The 23132-nt window shown below is 34.8% G+C and overlaps 1 protein-coding gene across 1 annotated transcript in view; it reads left to right on the top strand.

Moving 5' to 3' along the window:
• The window catches only part of RPGRIP1L (RPGRIP1-like), a 71595-nt gene that overhangs the window by 35158 nt on the left and 13305 nt on the right, over window positions 1–23132 (top strand). Inside the window, exons 16-21 of the mRNA XM_009885058.1 lie at window positions 969–1351; window positions 3343–3557; window positions 4752–4835; window positions 7923–8082; window positions 9244–9323; window positions 19199–19382. Coding sequence (XP_009883360.1) covers window positions 969–1351; window positions 3343–3557; window positions 4752–4835; window positions 7923–8082; window positions 9244–9323; window positions 19199–19382 — 1106 coding nt within the window. The remainder of the gene's footprint in view (window positions 1–968; window positions 1352–3342; window positions 3558–4751; window positions 4836–7922; window positions 8083–9243; window positions 9324–19198; window positions 19383–23132) is intronic.

The following is a 23132-nucleotide window of genomic DNA, read 5'->3' on the forward strand; positions in this document are numbered from 1 at the left end:
CTGCACATAAACTGCTATAATTTTCTTTTCCCTGTTCTGTATGTAGCCAGAAATAGTAGTCTTGAGGTTGCATATTAAGGACTTAAGCTGTCATGTTTGGTTTTCTCAGTAACTATTTCAGTGTGGATTATTTAATCCAAATATTTAACATTTTATCACCAAAATCAAATTGATACATGTTCCCCCATATGCCAGAAGACAGAACTCTGGCTTCCACAAGCAAGATAATTATGTACAATTAATGAAAAGAGCTGTGACATATTACAGTAAAAAAGGAGAGCCTTTTAAGGTCAATATAGATGGGGATTACTCATTAAGATAGTTGTGTTGGTTTTTTTCTTCTTTTTAATTTTTATTAAAATTAATTTCCCAGTTTGCCAGCTATACATTCCACAGTATGTACAAGCCACGATAGGTAATTCCAAAAATTGTGATATCATTGAAGTTTTTAAATTTACTTTAAACATTTATTATTACTCTTCACGTTCTGATTTCTAATTTTTGTAAATTGTTTATGTAGGTAAAGGTTTTGGAGGAGGAAAAAGCTAGAGGTATCTGCGGTGCAGCTTTAGTTATAGAGAAGTACATAGATAGAAGGGACTACAGTTTAAAAAAATGTCTTGGTACAGAATAGCTGTCAAGATCAGAATCCGTAACTTTAAAGTGGCACTATATATGAGTCACTCTTAAAACTGTGATCTTCACTGCTTCGTAGATAATCAAATGACAAGTAGATCATAAAACTTTAGAAGAATAAAGCAAACAATCACAGACCTGAAAGGATTAACCTCTTATTTCCTTATATCAACAACCCAAGAGAGATGTCATTGAATTTATAGAACAAGTAATATTTTGACATATAAAATTAAACAGTAGTTGGACTGTCGTTGAAATACTCGGTGATTTGTTCTATTTATATAGTTCTTAGAGTTCGCCAACATAAGAATTCTAATGGTTTTAATTTAACTTCTTTTTCATTTAAAGCAGCAGATTCTCAGAACTGCCCAAGTCAGCACTTCAACAGATGGCAATCTAAATGAGCTCCACATTACAATAAAATGTTGTAACAATCTACAATCCCGAAAAAAACATCTTCAGCCAAATCCTTATGTTGTCTACAAGTTCTTTGATTTTGCAGACCATGATACTCCCATCATCCCTAGCAGCAGCAACCCACAAATAGATGACCATATGTGTTTCCAAGTGCCAATGAATGCAGATTTAGACCGATACCTAAAGTCAGAATCCTTAACCTTTTATGTATTTGATGATGGTGAAACGGAAGAAGGTGCTTATGTGGGGAAAGCCAATGTGCCTCTTATTTCTTTAGCACATGACAGATCTATCTCAGGTAAGAATTAGACCTCTTTAAAATTAAAATCTTCCCTTCCTGTTTTGTATATCTTTAAATCTCTGTAAGAACCAAACTAAAGAAAGGCTCTTCAGAGGGGTCTGGACAGGCTGGATCAATGGGCCGAGGCCAATGGTATGAGGTTCAACAAGGCCAAGTGACAGCTCCTGCACTTGGGTCACAACAACCCCATGCAACATTACAGGCCTGAGGAAGAGAAAAGCCTACCAAATTTACCAGTTGTATTTCTCACACTACTATATTATGAGTATCTTTGGTTATTAGGTAGAAATACCCTGGTAGTCTTAATATCAGGTGGGAAGGGGTGGCTGAAAGTTGACTTTCAAAACTTACTGCTTTCATAACTGACAAGATATCTGTAAACAAAAATAGTAGTTGTCTTGAAATAACTCTTGAAAAAAACATCAAGTGTTTCTCTCTGGTTCCAAAGTAACCTGGAAATATTTTTTATCTTCTTTTACTGGTCCTTTTTTATGTTCTAATGATAAAAAATGTTTCCTGGCGTATACATATTTTCTTCCACCTCCTTTTCTTCTGGTGTTGCTACTTCCACTTAATTTCAGGGCGGGTATGGCTAATTTATAACATGAGTTCTTTCTCTGCACGGCTTCATTTTTTTCTAATTAGTTTCCTTTTCTAGTTTTGGTTAATGTACATGTAAAATTAGAAAATTGACATGAGAAATCAGCCTCTTTGGGGAAAAAACAGATCAAGAGCTACACTTGGAATCTTAGAATCATCGTTGACTGGAACTCCTGATATGATCTAGTACAATGTCCTGAGCCGGTTCAAGCAAATTGCTCAGGACTTTGCCAAATTAAATTTTGAATATCTAAAAGGACAGAGATCTAGTACCTGCCTGGTCAACACATCCCGATGTTTGATCACCCTCATAATAAGAATGTTTTCTTTACAGAGCTGGGATTTCCCATGTTTCAGCTTGTGTCTGTTGCCTGTACTCCTTCCGCTGTGCACCTCTGGTTCTGTCTTTTCCACACTCTCCTGCTAGGTGTCAGTAAGACCCCTCTGAGCCTCCTCTTCTGAAGGTTAAACAGATCTTCTTTTGGCCTCTTCTGTGCCCTGAAGCTCTTGGAGAAAGCATGCAACTTCCCTGGAGCTGCTTGACTGCGTTCTTGGTAATACAGGCCAGGGTGCAGCTGGCATTCTTTGCTGCAAAGGCCCAGCTTGGCTGGCTTGTATTATTTTTATCAAACAGGGCCAGCTCTTTTTCTGCAAGGCTGCTTGTGGCCAGTCACCTCCCGGCCTGTACTGCTACTTGGGGCTATTCCTGGGCCAATGCAGGATTTTGCATTTGCCTTTCTTGGACTTCATGAGGTTTCCATCAGCCCATTTTGCTATTGTGGGAATAGCAGCCCTGCCTTCAGTCCATCAACTGCTCACTGCAAGTTGATATCAGTTACAAATTTCCTGTGGTGTTTATAATATAAAAGCTGCTTAACGATTATTTTGTTGTCAACTATAAGACATTCATGAAAATTTAAAAATACGATTCTGTAATTATTCCATATAAATGGATAGCATGAGAAAAATTGCAAGTGAATTTAGGGTGTTTCTTCTTTGATAAAGATTTAGCTCACAGATTTTTAAACCCTTTTTATTTAAAAAAAAAAAAAGTAAGTATGAGTAAAACATGGAAGTGTTTTAGTTGGATCTTTTGAAAGATGTCGATAAGAATTAGTTATCTGGTGTTGGATTATTTGAGAAACCCACAAGACATCTTGAACAAACACAGTAATTCTGTCCCTTCTAAGTCCTGTATTTTTGAATGTCCACTGTGTTATATTGGATATATTTGGATCTACAAAACACAATATTTTGACACTATTTTTTCTTCTAAAATGAGGACTATTAAGTTATGTAATTCCTTAATCCCATTCAGTTTTGCATTGCATTTTCTTGTATATGTATAGAATGAGATGATTTAGACAAGATCTGCATTTTACTTTCAGGTACTTTTGAACTAACAGATCCTGAAAGATGTGCTACTGGTGCCATCACAGTCGAATTAAAATGGAAGTTTGTCTACCTACCACCAAGTGGATCAACAATGGCTACAGACTTAGTGAATTACATTCAAAATGAGAAATCAATGGCAACTAAATTACTAGCAGAGGAAAAAATGCAGACTCCAGCCCCGTCTCCTTCTTTTATTTCATCAGTGGCAGTAAGTAATTTACCAAACTCATAAAAGTTAAGAAATATAAAAGACCTATTACAGCAGGTCATTTAGTTCTTCCCTGATGACCAAGATTTGTTCTTACTGTAAAATAATGCGTAGTACAAATACTTCATATAACCACCATCTTCGACTTCCTTTGGAAAGTGAAATCTTTCTTGTGTCCAAAACTTTTAAAAGTCTTTTATAATGGTAGATAACTGATTAGTAAAAGGGTGATGAGAAAGAGTAGAGAAATAACTAACACCCAGTGTCTTCCCTATAAATTTAATGCTTATTAATTCTCTTTCCAATGTAGACATCTTACATAAAATGTAGTCATATGCTTGTGCAATTTCAGAACTATGGTTGAAATTTATGAAATCAGCTATTATTTCTGTGGCCTCTGAGAAACTCAGACAGAACTCAGTCAGCTGGGGTAGCTTTGAGTCAAAAGAATCCTCAAGCAGCAAGACCCAAGCCATAGGTACAGACACACAGGTGTATCTGCACCACACTCTCTGTTACTCTGGTGCCTGGAGCATGGTGCTAAGATACCCGATAGCTTCTTAAAAATCACTCATAAATTAAATGTAGCGTAAGGAATTTTTTTGGTGTGTATAAAAATCACTGGAAATAGAGGATAATTTCTACCTTCATCGAGAGTAAAACATAAAGAGCAATAAACCACTTTTTCTTTATTCTTTTTTGCCTTTTGTCTTATCATGACAGAAATATTTCTAGATCGTTTTGCTAATTTTGCAACTGTTACCAGTCTCTTTTCTGTTTCTGCATTAAAATTCTCCAAAGGGAGTGGGATGAGGAAAGGTGTCAAAGATATGGTAAGCTACAGAACAAGAAAAGGAATCAAGCACTCCATAAACAATAATAACAAATCATTCTGCCACGTATATGATACCACTGACTTCAGTCCTACAGTTATTTCTCACCTGGAACTCGCATTGCGAGTCTGACTGCTCATAGATGTTCTGTAGAGTTTTATAGCCATGGCTGAATTCTGAAACGTATCTTCATTTGGGGGGGACTTACTCAAAGAACGTATACATCATCTTGCCTGTTTAGAATTCAATTTAGTGCAGCTAGATTTGGCTTTGAGGAAAAATTAGGATCCCTCAAAATTTACTGTAAAATAAGATGGTTAGAATATGGCAATAAATGGTCTTCAACTGTGTTTTATTACAGAAACCAACACCCAAACCAAGGCAGCGCGCAGCTCAAGCAGACAAGAAAGTATCTTTTCCGGACCTTAGTACAATACAGATGGCAGTAAGTTTTACATATTTTGCTCGTGCATGTTGAAGCAAGAAAGACTACCTATGTCTCAGTATGGACTATTTGTAGAATTAATAATCGAGAACGCTCATTCTTTTAGCAACACAGGACTGGAATGTCCCAGGCAGTGTACGATAGCATAGTGCTGCACATAGTTGAGGGATACAACACAGGGATATACAGCGATATCTGTGTGACTCCCTCAGAATTGCTTGCTATCCCCCACAGTTTACAAGCTTCGACTTTCATAGTCTTAGGGCATATTCTAACAGGACCAATCAACTGTCTGCACTGTGTTTCTCAGCTCTCTGGGTTGTTAATTAAAGTGTCATTGTACAGTGTACCACTTGCACAGACACATTAATGGCTCTACAAAAACCAGCTTGATCCAAACAGATCCTGTGTGTTGCGCTAATGAGGTACACAATTGACACAGTTCAGAGTCACTTAAAACCAATTACCCTTGTGAACTTGGAAAGCACTATCATGTGTACATCCTTCCAGACTCTAGGAGAGTCTGCATGGAGGTAACTCAAACATGTCTGCTGCATGGTGTAAATTTTCAGTAAATAATCAGTTTTCAAGTCACAGGTCCTTCTGCTATTGTTTCGTTTACCGTGACTAGAACTTTGTTTTGAGCCATAGAGCATAGACTGGGAATAAGAAATAATCTTCTATTTATTAACTTTTTTTTAAAAAAAAAAAGTCAAACGTCGGTGAAATCAAATCTTTTGAGAGCTTAGATATGGAAAACTGAAATGTTAGCCATGTAGTTACACACACAACATATCTTCATCTGTCCAAACAGTAACATTAAGAAGTTCAACAATTTTTCACAAACTAGGATTGTCTAAGGGAGACAGCTACTCAGTGTCCATAAGAAGTCTTCATTACCGGGTGGGCAGCTCCCCTAGCTGTTTTAAAAATCCAAGCCTCACTGTCTGGTTAGAGACAAAAGTACTGTTAGAACTAAATCATGAAATAGCTGGGGCTTCTCTGATGTCTAAGCTTTGTGGTGAAATGGCAAGAGAGTGTCCATGCAAGAGAATTAGATGCTCAGCAGATTGAAATTGAACAGGAACAGTCTGTTTCATTTTCCTGTTCATTTGCTGAATAGCAGAGAAACTAGTTCTTGGACATTAACGTGACACATGCCAAAGCAAATAGTTGTTTTGGGAAAAGGAGACTCACTAAAAGGTGGGATGAATGGTTTGACAAACTCAAACCATTTGTAAGAATTGTCCAGCCTCATAGGTAGAAGCTGTAGTAGAGGATAGAAGCAGTAATGCAAATTCAGGGAAGCAAAGGAGGATATAATTTCCTGTCCGAATGCTTCTCCACCGGTAAATTTATACCTACTTTTGTGTGTTAATTGTCTACTGTATATTAAAGGCTTCCCCTTATTTTACCCATAACTTAGGGCTCTGTTGTTGAAAATAGCGTGGAACTTGCACAGAAGATGAAGGCTTCAAGAGTTCCAAGTGTTTCAGAGGTATGAGGTTATTCAGGTTTTGTGGTTTTATATAATATATTGCATTTGAATTCCACGTGTATGTTATTTCTTCAGTGATGCGTCAAAAGTCAAACTGCAGTAAAGTGAGATCTCAAAAACTTCACAGAAATATGAAAAAAGTTATATATTCCTTGCGATGACAACCTTCTCTTTTTTTAGTCATTAGAAAGGGAGGAGTATCTCTACTTACTTCCTTTTATGTTTGGATGAAGTTTATTTTCTCTTCCATCTAAAAATTACAATCATATAGCAGGAGGAAATGAAGAAGAAAGGGAGTAACTTTGGAATATTGCTAAGTATGTAGCATTCCAAGGATAAAAGTATTAAATATCGTAATTTGTGATGGTCCAATTGGGTGTGATAGTAAGTTGTGGCAGACTGGCAAACTGTAGTTTCTAGTGCTGTAACACAATATTTAATCACAGGCTCTTATCTTCCTTTCACTTTTCTACTTCAAAGCTCATCTGGGGCTTTGATTGAGAAGTTGTCTCCCACCACATCAGGTGGTATTGGTCAAGTAGAATAATCAAAAGTATTGTGTCTCTGAAAAGTTTATTCACCAAATGCAACTCTGTCACTGAAGGAGTTAGAAAGAATGGCCAAACATTGTCTAAAACACACTGGTTGTGACACATCATCTATGCCGAGGAGGAGAAGAGACATAGTCAGTTTTCTACAACTTGAAAACTTCAAGGATAACCTTTATTTATAGAATAAGGCTCTTCAGTGTTTGTTAGCATTTCTTTGCTTTGTGTGGTTCCAAAAGTGTTAGAATAGAAACAACTCTTCAGGTCCGCTTTTTGGAAAACCCGGATGTTCTATGGACAGCTGAAAGTTATCTCGGGGATTCTGAGGGTGGGAGGCGAGGTGTCAGTGTCTCTCTGGAAAATTCAGTCCCAGAGAACTGTTGGATAATAAATAATGCATAGGTTTCCAGCAAATTTCCATGGAAGATGCCATGTCTGTAATGTTACATCCATTGATGAGGTATTATTCGATGTAATTGTACTCAAAAAGAAAGAAGGGAATAAGATTACTACAGAGTAGATTATGCACTAAAGATATTTTACCTTAGATAACATGTTTGTGTTTTGTAGCAAAGCTGATTCTTTTTTATGATTTTAGTTTGCTTTTCAAACAGTAAATATTGCATTATTAAAGTTTTGAAGTTGCCAGCTGAGTAAGCTGGTGGTGATGTTTGGTTTGTTTTGGATTTTTTTTTTTATTTTAAACTGAGTCTTGTAGAACTGAAAGAGCTGAAATATAAATGAATCTGGAAATCTAACAGGCTGTATATATGTTGACAGGTACCAAATGATTATAATAGTTATATTTTCAAATATGTACATCGTTAGAGAATTGTCTTTTTACTGTATCAATTATTTGTTACTGCAGTTGACAACTTCTCATTGTTTCCTGCACTGCATAAGCAATATAATTGTTTAAAGGCTATGTATAATGAATGAGCCATAACTCTTCAAGTTTTGAACTTTAGTAACTTTTACTATTCAAGGAGCATTATAAAGATTGTAAGTTTATCTATTTTTATATAGCATGTGGTACATGAGGTTAAACGAGAAAGGCTAGCAGATGATACGGTGGAGGAGATGGCTGAAGAAATTCAACAGGAAAAAGACCTCTCCCATCTGTCAGAGGGGCAGTTGGCTGACCAAAGCTCAGTTACCTCTGGAGACGGGACAGAAATAAGTGAAGAATTGGAACCAGAAGGTAGAATTCATTTTTATGAATAAGTAACTGTATTTTCGTAATAAATCTATGTCTCTTCCCATTTTCTGAAGCATTTCGTACTAGCAGTGGGAGCTGCCTCATTATGAGAAGCTTCATGACAGAAATGATATTCTGGTGTATTTTATAGCTGAAGCTGGGTGTGGATATGGTGGTGTTATTTTCTTCCCAAATGGAAACTGTATTGTAATTGAATGCAAAAATCTGGTATCTGACCTAGATTCATAAAATATTAAAGGAAACCTGGCTTCTATTTTAAATGTCTTTATATTCTCCCTTAGAACTATGCTGTTCTAAAGACTATTTTAATGAATATGCTCCTTTTGTCTGCAGATAACAGCCAATGCTGATATCGGAAATCCTTTCAGACAGTGAAAGGGGTAGTCTGTCTTATCCCATCTGTGACATAAAGTTGTTAGAGGCAGATCTATTTAAAGATTATAAAAGCCGGGTCATCCTGTTCCACCTCCAAGCTTAAACTGTTTATCGTTGAAATAAACCAAGTCCACAATACCAAGTTTAAAGTAAAAGCACAAGCAGGATGCTAAAATTTTATGTTCAGTTGTTTGCAGCTTCTGTATAAGAATTCATTAGAAAAACTGGAAAAACATGATGTTGAATCTCTGTGGTGTTTATAAGTAATTTCTCCAGAGAAGAACAGACCTGAATGCTTTAGAAAATAATCCACCTGCATACAGAATTACTTTTTTTTTAAAAAAAAAGTACATTCTTCTTTACATGTGCAAGATTTTAAACGTAGTCAGAGGAAATCCGCAAATGCAGGCCATATTTTTATATAAAGCTAACTGTTGTTCAGACTTCAGTTCATCTCAGAACTCATATCATTCCACTCATCAGCTTTCATCTGGGAAATATTGCTTTTTTTTTTTTTTCTTTTTAGCAAAGCAGAAAAAATACAGTTTAGACAACTTTAAAGGTAATTGATATGCCAGTGTTAATCTTCTGCAAGGAAGAGGAGATTTACCTGGCACTTATACTTTATTTGTTAGAAAAGCACACATATTGCTATCAGGTTTCTCAGCAAGTCTCAGATGGACTACAAATACAGGGGGTTTTAACTACATTGATTTCTTTTTTTCTTAATTTTTTTTTTTTTTTTTTCAGATCAAGATGATAGACAAGAAAATGATGCCATTGAATCAATAATAACTGACAGCGATGACTGTATTGTTTCAAGTCCGGTATCAAAGAATATTAGACAGGTGAGTAAGAGTATTGATGGCAATTATTTGGTAAGTCTAAGAAAAATATTTCAAACCTAATGTCCTCTGAGTAGCTTTGCTATATCTACGGTCAGATTCTAAGGCGTTTTCAACGAATGTATGGTTTCCTGTTTCCAGCTCTTTTTTTCACAGAAAAAAAAGAAAAGTTAACCTGACTGTATTGTGCATGTGATTTATAGGCCTTTTTTTAATGGGGAAATTTGTTGTCATCTTTTCCAGTATTGTCATACACACTTAGAAGTAGACATTTCTAATTAGTTTCAATCTGAATTCAAATTTTAGTCCTGCACAAAATGTCCCTAACGAAAGATAATTATTGTAATGTGAATGTTTACAGAACTTAGTCTTGTTTTTCAGCCCTACCTGTTGCCTTTATGTGAGAAAATGTGCTTTTCTGCCTCTCCCAGTGCTTTCTGAGGAAGAGGAGGATAACTTCTCTTGTCAAGGCCTGTAGTAAATTTACAATGCTTAGCTACCCACTGTGTTTCTTCCTAGTATGTTGACTTGATTGAATGTTGTTGAAATGTCAATTCCATAAGCTTGAGGTTGTTAATGTCGTGCAAACCTTGCATATATTTTCTAGTTCATCCACATAGATTTCTTTTTGTTTCTGACTTCCAAACAGTTTTGGAACTGAACATCCATTTTCAATAAAGTTTGCACGTGTGCAATATCTAATCACTTCAGTGTACTACTTTTTCCATTATTAGTAGTGGGCATATACAGTAATGATATTCTCTTGACTTGTTCTTCAAACCAGCAATCAATGAGCATAAAGTCATATATACAGAATAACAGAGCGTAATACAAATTTGGAAAATTAAATTTGAACTGTATTTAAATAGTATAGTTCTCTAAAGAAATAGGAATATTTCATACTTTTAGATCTAACATTGACTGAACAATCTTAAGAAATATAACTAGCACTTAAAATTGATTATAATACTTCTAACAGTTAATACTTCTCTGGTCTGTCTTAGCCTTCTTTTAAATGACCGGGGCGTACTGTTATAGCCTATCAGTCTTAACTTTTTTTAATGTTCTGCAGTGTGATAGCCTAGAGGTAGTTTGATGATTTTTATTTTTTTTAATCCTTTTTTCAAGGCTGTGTGACATCTTACAAAGTAACTAATAACAAGAAGCAATGCCTCGTATGAGAAATATTGCGCTTTTTTTTTTTTAAATGAAGTTGTAGAGGGATTTAGAAATGCTATCAATTATATGTGCTGCGGAAAGATACAGAAGGTACTTTTGAAGACAGAATTGCGTTGTTTATACGAAAAAATGTTAAAAAAAAATTCACCTGTAATTTTGAGAACTAAAATGACCGCTGCTCATCACTATTAAGTTAAACTGTAATACGGTTGACACATATTTCTAGTCATCCTGTATTTTATTTTATCAAAATTACTTAAGCAAACTTCTGAGAAGATTTTGAGTGTGGATTCATTTCAGGTTCATTAATTTCTACCTCTCTCCATTGATTTGTTCCTCTGGTAACAAAGTGCATGTTCAAGAAGGCTAGATAAGACAACAAAAGCTATAAACTATTAAGGCAACATGTTTGATACAAATTGGATTTTAAAAATAGGCATTGGTATATTTGAAATCTTGGGTTAATTATAGAATACAGCATGTGAAAATTGAGACTGAATTTGTATTTTTTTAAGATTAAAAATCACTGCCTTTTATCTTTCGAGATAAATATCCTGCTGGTAATCAAACACTGTAAATAAGTCTTGTGATTTTTGGAGATCGTTATGCTAATTATCCTGTAAATCTGAGTTGTATGCCAAACTGTTTAAGCCATTTAAGATCATACTGTTTCTTCTTTGCATGTTGCAAATTAGACAGTTCATGGTTATTTCTTAGATATGTTGATCATAAAGGGTATCTAACAGATTTTCCAGTACTTAACTGTACCACTTGCTTCTTTCTCTTTTCTTCTTGTCTATGATGTATAATTAATCACAGATTACTTCATTTTGTTTCATTTCATTTACAACATTTATGAGCTTCACTTTGTCGGTATGAAATGCTTGTCCCCTTCTTTCCTTTCCAAAGTGGCGTAATTAGTGTTAGCATCTTTTTTAACAGGCTACATAAAGTTTAGTGGCTGGATTAAATCAAGTCATTAACATAATGTGCTATACAATTTGCCCCTATCTCTTTTCGTTTCCAGTACATCAAAGTGCCACAGAGTGCCAGTGTAATTGGGCCTTGCTAGCTTGTCAGGTTCAGTCAGGCTGACGGCTGCTGCTTTTACTAAAAAGCTTCCAGGCATGATAATTAATAGAGAAAAGAAGTCTGAGAAATGTAAAAGTTTGGACAGTTCTCTATGAATATTTCATACATTGGAATAATCAGAAGTTAACATTATCAATTTGATGTATAATACATTGATTAAAAGCCTTGTTTCATATCCTCAAAATAGACATCAAAACTGGAAATTTGCATTTTCTTTGGTATGGTCTTTATATTTAAAAAAAATATATATTTAAACCCACTCTTTTCTCTTCCATCCCCTCCTCCCTTTCACCCCCATGTCTACACTTCATCCTTACAGGAGATAATATAACATTCAGTTATCACAATAAAATTTGTCTTAAAATGCCCGTAAGGCAACTACTGACAAAAACAATTTATTTGGTGGTGGTCCCATTTTTTCTATAGGTGTGTTGACGTCTCTCTTTTTTGTTGCAAATACCGGGAGTGCATTACCTTGCGCTAATAGCAGTTTACTGAAAATTGGCTTTATCAGTTCCTGTAAATTAAGATCTTGGGCTCTAATTAATTTTGACATTAATATCTCTCCTTAAACACCATTAAAAAGCAATACCAATTGCTTGGGCTTCTGCTGGCCAACGAAACGTGTGTGCAAAGGTGGGAAGATGTAAAGCATAAAGCTTGTGTAGCAAAGCAATAAATACTTTTTCCTTGGTTACGCCTTTTTTGTACAATTACTTGAATAGTGCATTTCCTCCTATGAGATATCTGCATTAGTTGAAAAAAAAGAAAATTATTTGGACATTGTATTGCTCTTTTAAATTTTGGCTGTCTGGACTTCTCCTTATAGTTATTTTCTGCAGGACTTTAGTACTTTTGGTGTACTTCAGGGAGATTTTAGAGTGCTCAGTGTTTTTTCTTAAACTGGCTTGTGCTGTGAGTAGCTAATCTGAATTTAGAGAACTAAAATGTTAGGTTTTTACTATTAACCTGTGTTGCTGAGTTGCCTTGATTCTACTGTGCCAGAAATACTAATCCTTTGTATTCTCTTAATCTTGTGTAGATCTAACCTTAGTTGCTTTGTACTTTTTTTTCTATAAGAAACTGGGGAAGTAAAAGTGCTGCACCAGCATATTTAATAAAACAAGAAATAAAATTCATGAAACAGAACTGTCTTTTCAGAGTAAGATAGAAGTGACTTATTAAAGCTTTATAGTCAGCATTTTCAAAGACTACTGATCGGTCTAAGATTAAGAAAGAACATTTGCCATTCTGCACTTCTAAGGTGATTGTTTGCTGTTATGGTCACTATTAGACAGGAAATAAAGTGAAAGAGAGAAAGATTGAAGAGTCCAAGAAAAACCTAAGAATCAAGTCATTAGGTAACCTACTACTACTTAGATAACAAATAAAACTAATTAGTCAAAAACATTAAGTAGAAAGTCAGATTTAAGGCTGAGTGCAGAAGCCCACAGGAAAAGCATAGACAGGAACCATTTGTAACCTCGCTGGGAATATTTGTTGTGGTTATGAATATGAATGCTCCTTAGTTGCTTACTTGAGAGACTATATTCATCAGAGCTCCTTGACATAGAAGTAAGTTCTGGTAACTTTACAAGTATAAAGGGGTATTTTCCTAACTGGAAGTCTGAAAGGCAAAGGATGGGATTTGAAACTAAATTTGCGTTTTGATTAGATGCAGAATATATCACCAAGCAGAATTTTTTTCACACTGTGGGTAATAGGAAAGAGAATCAAATAACATTAATTTTTGTGTGTCTGTATTATTAAGTAGTAAAGCTGTAAATAAAAAGAACATCAGTATTAAAAATATGCAATTTGATTTTTTTTCACTACAGATGTCCTCTTAAGTGAAAATGCTATACTGATAATTCTGCTTTCTTCCTGTACTAAGGGGCTTTTTTTCTAAATGAATCACCTTTCAAATACAGATTTTTAAAATTTAATTTATTTTTGAGATCCAACCAGAAGTCTGTGATCTACATATAGAAGAATACATGCACGTATATATATAAAAGCAGAAATCCTATTATATTTGTCTTTGTTTAGTTTTTTATGTAATGCTGCTACTTATCTTGTCTTATTTCTGTTACTTAAATGTTGACGTGTATTAGCCAGCAGAAATTGTACAGAGAGTAAGATGGCTGTTTATCAAGAAATTTTCTGTCTTTCGTGCTTATTTGCCTAAGGATCGTGCTTCCTTTTGAAATGAAACGTAATTGTAAGTTTACAGAGCATTTGAATTACTTAATTGTGTGACTAGTTGGTACTGATTTAGCTAACGGGCTTTGAGGTTTGATAAAGTTGGGTTTCGTTTTTTTTTTTTTATCTGGTGGTATAATAATGGTGAGGGATTAAGCACTAAAAATGGAAGTCTTCTCATTGAGACAGTCTGCAGTAGAGAGGGGTGTAGCTTAGTTCAGGACTGTAACACTATTGCTTTTGTAGCCTTCTGCACTTTTGGGGGAGAAATAAAACTCAGAGTTAAGGAAGTATGCATCTCACCCGTCAAACAGCTCCAGATCTATCTGCTTTATTCTTTCTATTCATGCCTAGAAAAAGTTTGTCTCTAAAAGCTGTTAGTTGAGGCAATGCCACAGGTAAGTTGCAAACCCAAAGCTTAAAAAAGCAATTCAGCTTTAGGAGAAACATGCAACAATTTAATGTTTATTCTTCAGAAAGGCTGGGAGGGGCAAGTTGCTTGAAGGGAAGAAAGTACCTTATTCAGGTGATCCAAAGTTGTATTATGAGCAAAGTGCAAAAGTGACATTAAGTTTGTATGTATAGTTGTCATGGTCGTGGTGAGAAAGCTTCAGATCCCTCAGAAACTTAGTATTTTATAAAATGTTTGGTGTTTTATACTGAATTAGAAATTGTCTTTTCTGAAAAAAGGCAACAAAGGTGATTCAGGGCAACAAAGATGATTAGGGGACTGGAGCACCTTTCTTATGAGGAAAGGCTGAGGGACTTGGGTCTCTTTAGTCTAGAGAAAAGAAGATTGAGGGGGGATCTTATTAATACATACAAATACTTAATGGGAGGATGCCAGGGGGATGGGAGTAGTCTTTTTTCAGTGGCACCCAGTGATAGGACGAGGGGTAATGGGCATAAACTTGAACATAGGAAGTTCCATCTTAACATGAGAAGGAACTTCTTTACTTTGAGGGTAGTGGAGCACTGGAACAGGCTGCCCAGAGAGGTGGTGGAGTCTCCCACTCTGGAGACATTCAAAACCCGCCTGGACGCTGTCCTGTGCAACGTGCTGTAGGTGACCCTGCTCTGGCAGGGGGGTTGGACTAGATGATCTCCAGAGGTCCCTTCCAACCCTAACAATTCTGTGAATTCTGTGAAAATCCACTGCATTGATCTTTTAAAGTAGGTTAAATGCTGTGGACTTCTGCTTAAGTCCAGAGCTGCTTCTTGCTTTTGTATTGGTATGTTGCAGATTAGCATGGGAGAGGCAATAGCTAATCATTGAGTTGTCTCAACTTGTAGCAAGTAATTCATGCCTTTGGATGTATTAAAGATGAATTCATGTTCTGAAAATGATGAATTTGGACTCTGCACTAGATAAAATGGTGGCAGCCAGCGACTTACGTGTTGTCACAAATAGATTTTTTTTGTTTAGTGTGTTCTTAATTGTAGGCAGAGCTGAAGGGATTGCATCAAACTTTACTATGGCAGTATTGTACCGCCGCATTCTCCTCCTGGCGCGTGGCAAAACGCCAGTGATGCTCATGGAAGGTTATATGTGCCTTTCCCTCCTTCACTGTAAATCCAACCCCGAAAGAGCTATTGAAGAAGGAGAGACCCCTTTTCCCCAGGTCTCAGGGAGAGTCTAAAGTGCACGCACTTTTGTAAGTCACATCCGTTTGGAGAAGGAACAGGGAGCCCTTCTGTATCCCTCTTCCTATTCTCGCATCTACACCATTATGGGAAAATCTAAAAATAGATGATGTTCCTAACATGAAAATTCACTGCATACGCTTAAGGACTGGAATATTTTTTTGTAATATGTAATTTTATGTGTATGTGTAAGATGTTGACCTCTCAGTCATAATTACTTAGCAAGTAATGTTTGTGTCTCTGAACAGTTAATTTAGGTTGACATTCCTGTGATAGCATTCCTTTGCAGCTCTGTTCTGACATTGTTATAGCATGATCACAGGAATTTGTCACCGGATAAAGGAAGAGGAATTGTCCTCGTCCTCTATTACTTGATTGACAAATATATTTATTGAAAGCGAAACTGTTCTCATTCAATAAATATATTTGTCAATCAAGTAATATTGATAGTGGTTGAAGTATCGATAGCAAATGGATGATTACTTGTGATTCTTGGGCAATAGCTTGTATTTTAGCTGATATGCTCTCTGCTTGAAATAGAAGGGAACAAATGAATAAGTGGACCATGGAAATAAATACATAAAATAATAAGGAGTAAAGCATAAATATTTTTGAGCATTGGTAAAGATAGGATTCAAGTTGATGTTAGGGTTGAGAAGTTTCCTTTATTTTGAGATTTTTTCAAGGGCGATGTATTAGTTAAAACTGTGGATGAAAAAAGTAGGAACATTGTTTACATTGTTGCTATAAGCAAGGTATCTTCAATGCTGTTCTGTGCAGAAAGCACAAACTCTTTTTTTTTTTTTGTACTTACACTTAATTCTGTGCGATACTATTGCTGCATTTGAGTCAATTGGAATTTTATTAGTCACTTCAAAGTCTTAGCATGTTATTGTGACCAAAAAGGAAATTGAAATATGGCAATCAAGACTTTCTATGGAATTAAAAAAAGCTATTTTAATCTCAGACATTAGAAAGATGAAAAAAGCTATATTGAGGCTTCAAATTCTGGTGTAGTGTCCAATGCATTTAGTACTTAACCTACTCCTAAAGCTTGTTGAAGGAGTTGGGCAATTCTTCCCGATCTCTGGGTAGTAGTAAGAGTCAAATGATAAAGAAAGAGTATTTGCGTAGACTAAGTGTCTTGCCCGTGTTTTCTTTTCCTGACTTAAAATTAAGGCACTGAACCAGTTTCTCAGAAGACGGTCTTTGAAAGTGTTTAGTATCCTTTATATTAATACGTGTGTCCAGTCTCTCTTAAAGGAAATTTCATATTGTATTTTGTTTTAAATACTAAATTTAAAGACTAATTTTATTCCCATCAAAGTCGAATGATTTGTGGGAAGTAGTTGGTCATGAAAAACCAAAGATCAGATTTTCACTTGAATAGTACCTAAGAAGTGAGACCAAGGCTTCAAAATAAACAACTTAGGAAAAGATATAAATAACATACTTCACTCTGCATCATAGAAATAAATAATGGTTCTTTAAAAATTAATAATCATGTATGGGATGCTACATCTATTTTCAGCATGGCTATATGAGCGTTTCTGTATTAGTAGTGAAATATGCCATGCTAGCTATGCTGTTCTTAAGCAGGTCTGTATTTTTTATTTGTAAATATCTTTTTTTATTCAGCTTGCGTCCTCCTTTGTATGTCCGGTATTCGTGTTTAATATTAATAAAACCAGGCCTTAAATATTCTTGACTCTTAAGCTCTAATGTAATTTTTTTTTCTTTTACAATTTTCTAATAGTATAACTCAGGTATTTGCTTCCATGTAAGTTAGAAAGCAGAATACCTGGGTTTACCCTGCTATCCTTGAAAAACCGTAATATTCTTTGCCTACAGTATGCAATTACAAGTGTTAAATATGTCAAACAATTTTTAAGTTATGTAAAAGAAATATTTTATAATGCAGGCTATTGTATTTGGACTTGATTCCTAAACTACTGTCTGTGTACAAACTAGTTTGACATAGCTGCTAAATACTTTGGGGCGAACAAAACCGCTCAGCGTATCACTTTAAATACAGATGCTAATACATCTGTTCAGTGTAAGAAGAAAAGAGTTGTTTCTGAAGTAAAATTAGACAATAGAGCCAATTTCATTTTTTATGCATGTGAATGTAGAGTGCTTGAGGTTATTAGTTGAAACTGAGTAACCTTTCCAGGCTTTCATCTCTTTCTTTTCAAATTTGAATATGAAAAGCATATTCAAGTCAAAGACCATCACTTTAATGACATTTGGCAGTCATTTGATTTATTAGATTTTCGAAAAAAAAATTTCCTTTAAATATTTCATCATTCTATGCTAATCCCAGTAATATTGCCAGCTGAAGCCATGTACCTGTATTAGTGGAGACAGAATGGTGTGGAATTTTCTCTGTCATCCTAGTAAAATTTCCATGAATCTACTGAATAATAAAACAACCTTATTGAAATATTCAGATTTGGGTTTTTAGTTAAAGGGTCTTAGGATACATAATAAAAGGAAACGTCTTTTGAAAGGAGGGGGTAAAATTACTTCATCAAATATTGAAAGGGCTTGACAGCAATGGAAATTGTTCTATATGATGGATATTTTTACAATAGGATACACCTGCTTTTCAGTTTGATTACTTATATAATTTGCTTGGAAAAATACAAGCTATCTGTATAATAAATTAGAATATTGACTTGCAGTTCCAACACTGACTCTAGAAAGTTAGTCTGTTGAATAAGATTTATTACTTCAAGTGATTTAAGTTTACAATCGAAAATTGTCAAAACATTTACCTATAGGGGAGATATTTTTAATAAAGTTGTGAACTTGAAAAGAAAAGAAAGAAGGAAAAAATATTTTTACATTTCTGAACTCCAGCGTGTTCTGTTTGCTCTTTGAAGAATCTCGTCGTTGAATGCTCACCTTTGTACTCCAGTTGTAAACCGTAGTGGCTTTTCTTTCTTTGAATTACAGAGTTACCTAGGGAAATATTTGTGACTCTTTCTGTCAAGTCTGACATTCCCAGTTAAATACATAAAGCTTATTAAAATTTATCTGTACACAAATAATATAGACTTTGCTGAGCAGTATGAAACAATTTCGTATAAGCAACAGAAAAATGTCATTTTCGGTAAAGATAATAAGAAAAGGCCCCGGTGAAGAACAATTGGGATATTACTTTTATTATTATATTGTTAATATTAGCTTTTAAATGTATACTTGATTTAACTAGAAAAGCTTAGTATATGAAGTTGAATGCCATATAAATACAGTGTTACTTTACATGCCTAACTGCTTTGTGACTTGATGGACTTTTTTTGAACAGTTTGTAGTATAGTCTGCAGTGGGCACTGAGTCTAACCATTCTCTTTCATTTGGAAAACTTTGGTACCTAATATTACTGAGACTATTTCTAGCAATTACAGGACCAAGATAAAATATACACTTTGCTGTGTAGCTAAAAATAATGGCAACTGAAATTTGTGATTCAGATATCATTTGTACATGAAGATAACCTTAACCTAATCTTCTCCAGCAGAGTTTGACTATTGCAAAAATGTTTTCAACACTGAATGTAAATCAGTATCTGTTACAACAGTAGTCTTCGCTACAAACCCTGGGGCCTTAGAGTCTCATTGTGTCTATGTTACAATCAATCCATCGGTATTAATCATATACAATATCCAAAGATTTACATGTATGTTTCTTTGTTTTGTGTTAACACTTAAAAACCCACAAAATAATTTGTATTATGTATTTGCTTTGTTTTTAAATAGGCAACTGAAAAAATCCGGATTGAAATTATATCATTCAGTCTTACTGACTCACGGATTGCATCAGATGAAACAATACAGCAGCTGTTTGTAGAATGCAGATTATACAATTTCCTTGCAGAGGAGACCCCACTGTCACTTCCAAAACCAACAAGTGGTCAGAGGATCCACTATAACTACAGCAATGGTAAATATGATGTATTCCCGCGCAGGCTTGTTTCTCCTCTTAAATTCTGTCTCATGAAAATGCCTGCCAATAAAGCCTACTTTCTCTCTGTATCATAGTTGCATTTATCTGTGTACCAGTTGTATTTGTGTATTTCCCAAATATTTTGGGAAACATTAAAGGTGATTTTTAAGAAATGAGGCAAGGATGCAATTATCAAGTATAAAATGAATTGTTGAAGTAGGCTTCTATATGAAATGGTAACAATGCAATACATTTAAATAGGCTGCTAGCACATAAATTTTAAAATTAGGCTATACGTAACTAAAATTGATGTATTCTTTTTAGAAGAACTTGATGAACTGATTTCTCTATTGGTACATGATGATACAGCAAATGAAAAACATTCCATGTAACCATGTACAACTAAAAAACAGTGGAAAAGTGGAAATATGTAATTGGACTTGATCATCACTTGGGAATACTCAGTGTTCCTTTAATAAGAACTTTTTGAAATAGGAAATTATTCAGCCATGTTTAATACTAATACATTGCTGTTTACTTCAGAATACTTAATCCTGCATGTTCCATATGCTGTTCTCTAATAAATTAACATTTGAAAATACTTTGTGAATACACAATGTAATTTACACTAACAGCATACACAGAATTCTTATAATAATTGATAATTCACTTGTTAATTAATTTCCCAGCTATTTCATAGTATTTAACTTATTCATTAACTTTTTTTTTTTCTGTTAAAGTCTATTTTATTTAAGATTCAGTCCAAGCACTTCACGTTGGCTTGGACTTGAAGTATTGCATTTTTAGCTGAGCGTAGCCTGAAGCAGGTGAATCAGTTGCTATTTGTGACACACCACTAACACAGACATTCAGATGTGGTGTCACAGTCAGATCTTTAAAAATGCTACTATCTAGAAACCTGATTTTTAGAAGGAGACTTGCCAAATAATGTACTCATTTATGTCCTCCTAATGCTGATAAATTATTGGATTACCCCATAGTGGAAGACGGAAATCTCTTGTAGATGTCACATCAACTATCACTATAGTGGGACTGCCCATTTGAGAGAGAATAATAGAGGACAGGACACAACGTGTTACCTTCTGTGACTCTAAGACAGACAGTAATCTTTGAAAGGATTTTGGAAAAAAGAAAAAAACAACAAACAAAAAAAACCCCACCCCAAAACCTTATAGCACTGCAAACTTTCATTCACTGAGGCTTACTTCCATACAACCAAAGGGGATTTCTTGCATCCAATGCTAAATGAGACATCAGATAGCTCTTTTAATGAGCTGAACAATATTCATCTTGCTAGCTGCTGTAAACACTTTGCCAGATGTTCTGGATAGGCAGACATAATGGAAATAAATTTTTAAAACCTCATTGAAGTAAGACCATAAACCAATAAAAGCTATTTACCACTTCTAATTACTCTTGCTTCTTGAATTCTCGTTGCTTTGAATATAAGGAGCATTCACAAGGTACAAAAATTCTTACACGATATTCTGATTCATGTGTATATTTGGTACGGTCTACGTATAATACTAACTTTATAAGTATTGACTATGCAAACTTAAACTAGCAAAACACAGTAAAGTTGTGATGAATGCAGAGTGAAATTTCAGGCTGTTAAGACAATTATGAAACTTAAATATATTTCAAGGTGTGATATTGGAAAATAGTATCATGCTTTGTAGAGGCTGTAATTCCTAAGGCTTTCCAATCTGGTCGTGCTGTATCATTATTTCTGCTAGTCAAAACCTGGCTTCATAACTTTGATTTCTCTATTTGCTGCTAAAGTATCAAATATAGAACTGTTTAAACTAACGAATCGATATCCAACGGTGGTTTTGGTCTTAATTGCTTCATTATTGTATTCTGCAGCATAATACTAATGTGGTTGTTATTTGCAGAGTTTTGCTTAGATAATTGGCCATCTAATTTCTACTCAAGATTAGATTTGCATATAGGGGGAAAAAACCCTAATGAGTCTGATGTTTGATAATGTCAGTTGGAAAGCCAGTAAGATGATAGTAATGAAATCTGCATGTGTGTTTACTATAGCTTTACTGCATCTCTTATTCATGTCTAATTAGATTTGAGTATGTTGAATATAGGAGGTTAATTGAATATTTTCTTTAATAAAAATGAGATTTGCATGGGTAGAAAGAAATTTACTTTGAGCTTAGAAGGAAACTAATAGTCTTCTAGATTTTGCATGGGGAAAATCAGGGTAAGTCCGTAAGTAATCTAAAAAATCATTAAATCTTATAAATAAAACATTTTATATTATTTATAACCGGAACAGCTTGACTGTTTAAAAAACATCTTAAGTGACACAGAAGGCTCCATTTGTTGCTTAAAAAATATTTGAAATTTTTCCATACCTTTTGCACATCCTTCGCTGTCATTGCTAGATATGTAAGATACCCGAAGATTAATGGAATTTTGTTAAAAACAATATAGAACTCCGTTGATCTGGACATACAAGATCCTATGAATTTCCCAAGCGGTTAGACCATGTAACTTGACATTAATTGTTTATTTTGACTATGAATGGTTAGAGGATAATTTTATTTCTTCTGAGGTCTTGGAACAGAAACTTGAACGGGAGGCTTATACACTTCAGGGTTATACTGCGTAACTCGATTTCCCATGACTTTAACTGTTACATCTACTGATGGCCATACTGACTGAGGAGAGGAGCTGTTGTCTTTGTTAGTGGTGGAAAGAGTTATTAGATTATCCAAGAATGCTTCCAAACACTACAGTCCCATAAATTCAAAGAGCGGAACTTGCCAAATTGTGCTCACACCATGACTCTGTCCTGTAATTTGGTAAAAAGGAAGGATTCTGATTTTTTTGATGGGGTTTGTTTTGGTGTCATTTGGTTTTGCTGTTAGGGTGTGATCATAGTAAGGAATGAATTCATATTTTACCTTTTTAATGCAGTTTAAAACTGTGTGCCGCAAATGATGTATCTCCAGTCATGTCACAATACATGCTTTAAAGTGAAAGTAACGGCAGCTTCGCTGTCAGAAACACATAGGGAAGCATGTTGCTCCAAGCAAACAAAGCCCAGTCTCCCTCACGTATAAATGCTTCTATTGATCTTTGACTCTTAATTTCAGTAAAATAAACATTTTTCTTGTCAAGGCCACAATTACTTAAAGTATGAAGTAAGGTTAGTTCATAAATGTTGTTAACAAAAAGCATTCCTATTTTATTAAATATGAGGACTTAACTACGAAAATGCTGAGATAGCAAGAGAGTTACTAGAAAGTAAGGTTGATAGGTCTGAAATGTGTCCTTATCACTGTATACAATGGTCCTAGAGACAGGCAGCAGAAGGAGAAAGATTTATGAAATTTTGTAAATATTTTATATGACATTTAATTGGAAAGATTTCTCTCTTGAGTGAACAGGTGGTTATTGGAACAACTTGAAATACAAATGTAAGTAGAGCAAAGGAAGGGAGGATGGGGGAAAGATAATTAGGGTTTATTTTTCACTAAAAATAAACTTCTGAAGATCCAAATACTAAAAGGTGGATTCCTCAGTTAAGGCTCTATAACTTTGTTTTCTGATACGCTGCTTTGTGTTATTCCTTTTCTTCATTAAGTCTTAATACTCTGTGAGGCATTTTGTCTTCATCTTTGTGATGAAACTCTGCTTCATCACATGGTCATTTAGTTTTGTTAGAAAGTGAACTACAAAAAAAAAAAAAAGCTTAACAGAATGAGC

Source organism: Charadrius vociferus, unplaced genomic scaffold (genome assembly GCF_000708025.1).
Source record: "Charadrius vociferus isolate BGI_N301 unplaced genomic scaffold, ASM70802v2 scaffold475, whole genome shotgun sequence".
NCBI classification, from domain to species: domain Eukaryota; kingdom Metazoa; phylum Chordata; class Aves; order Charadriiformes; family Charadriidae; genus Charadrius; species Charadrius vociferus.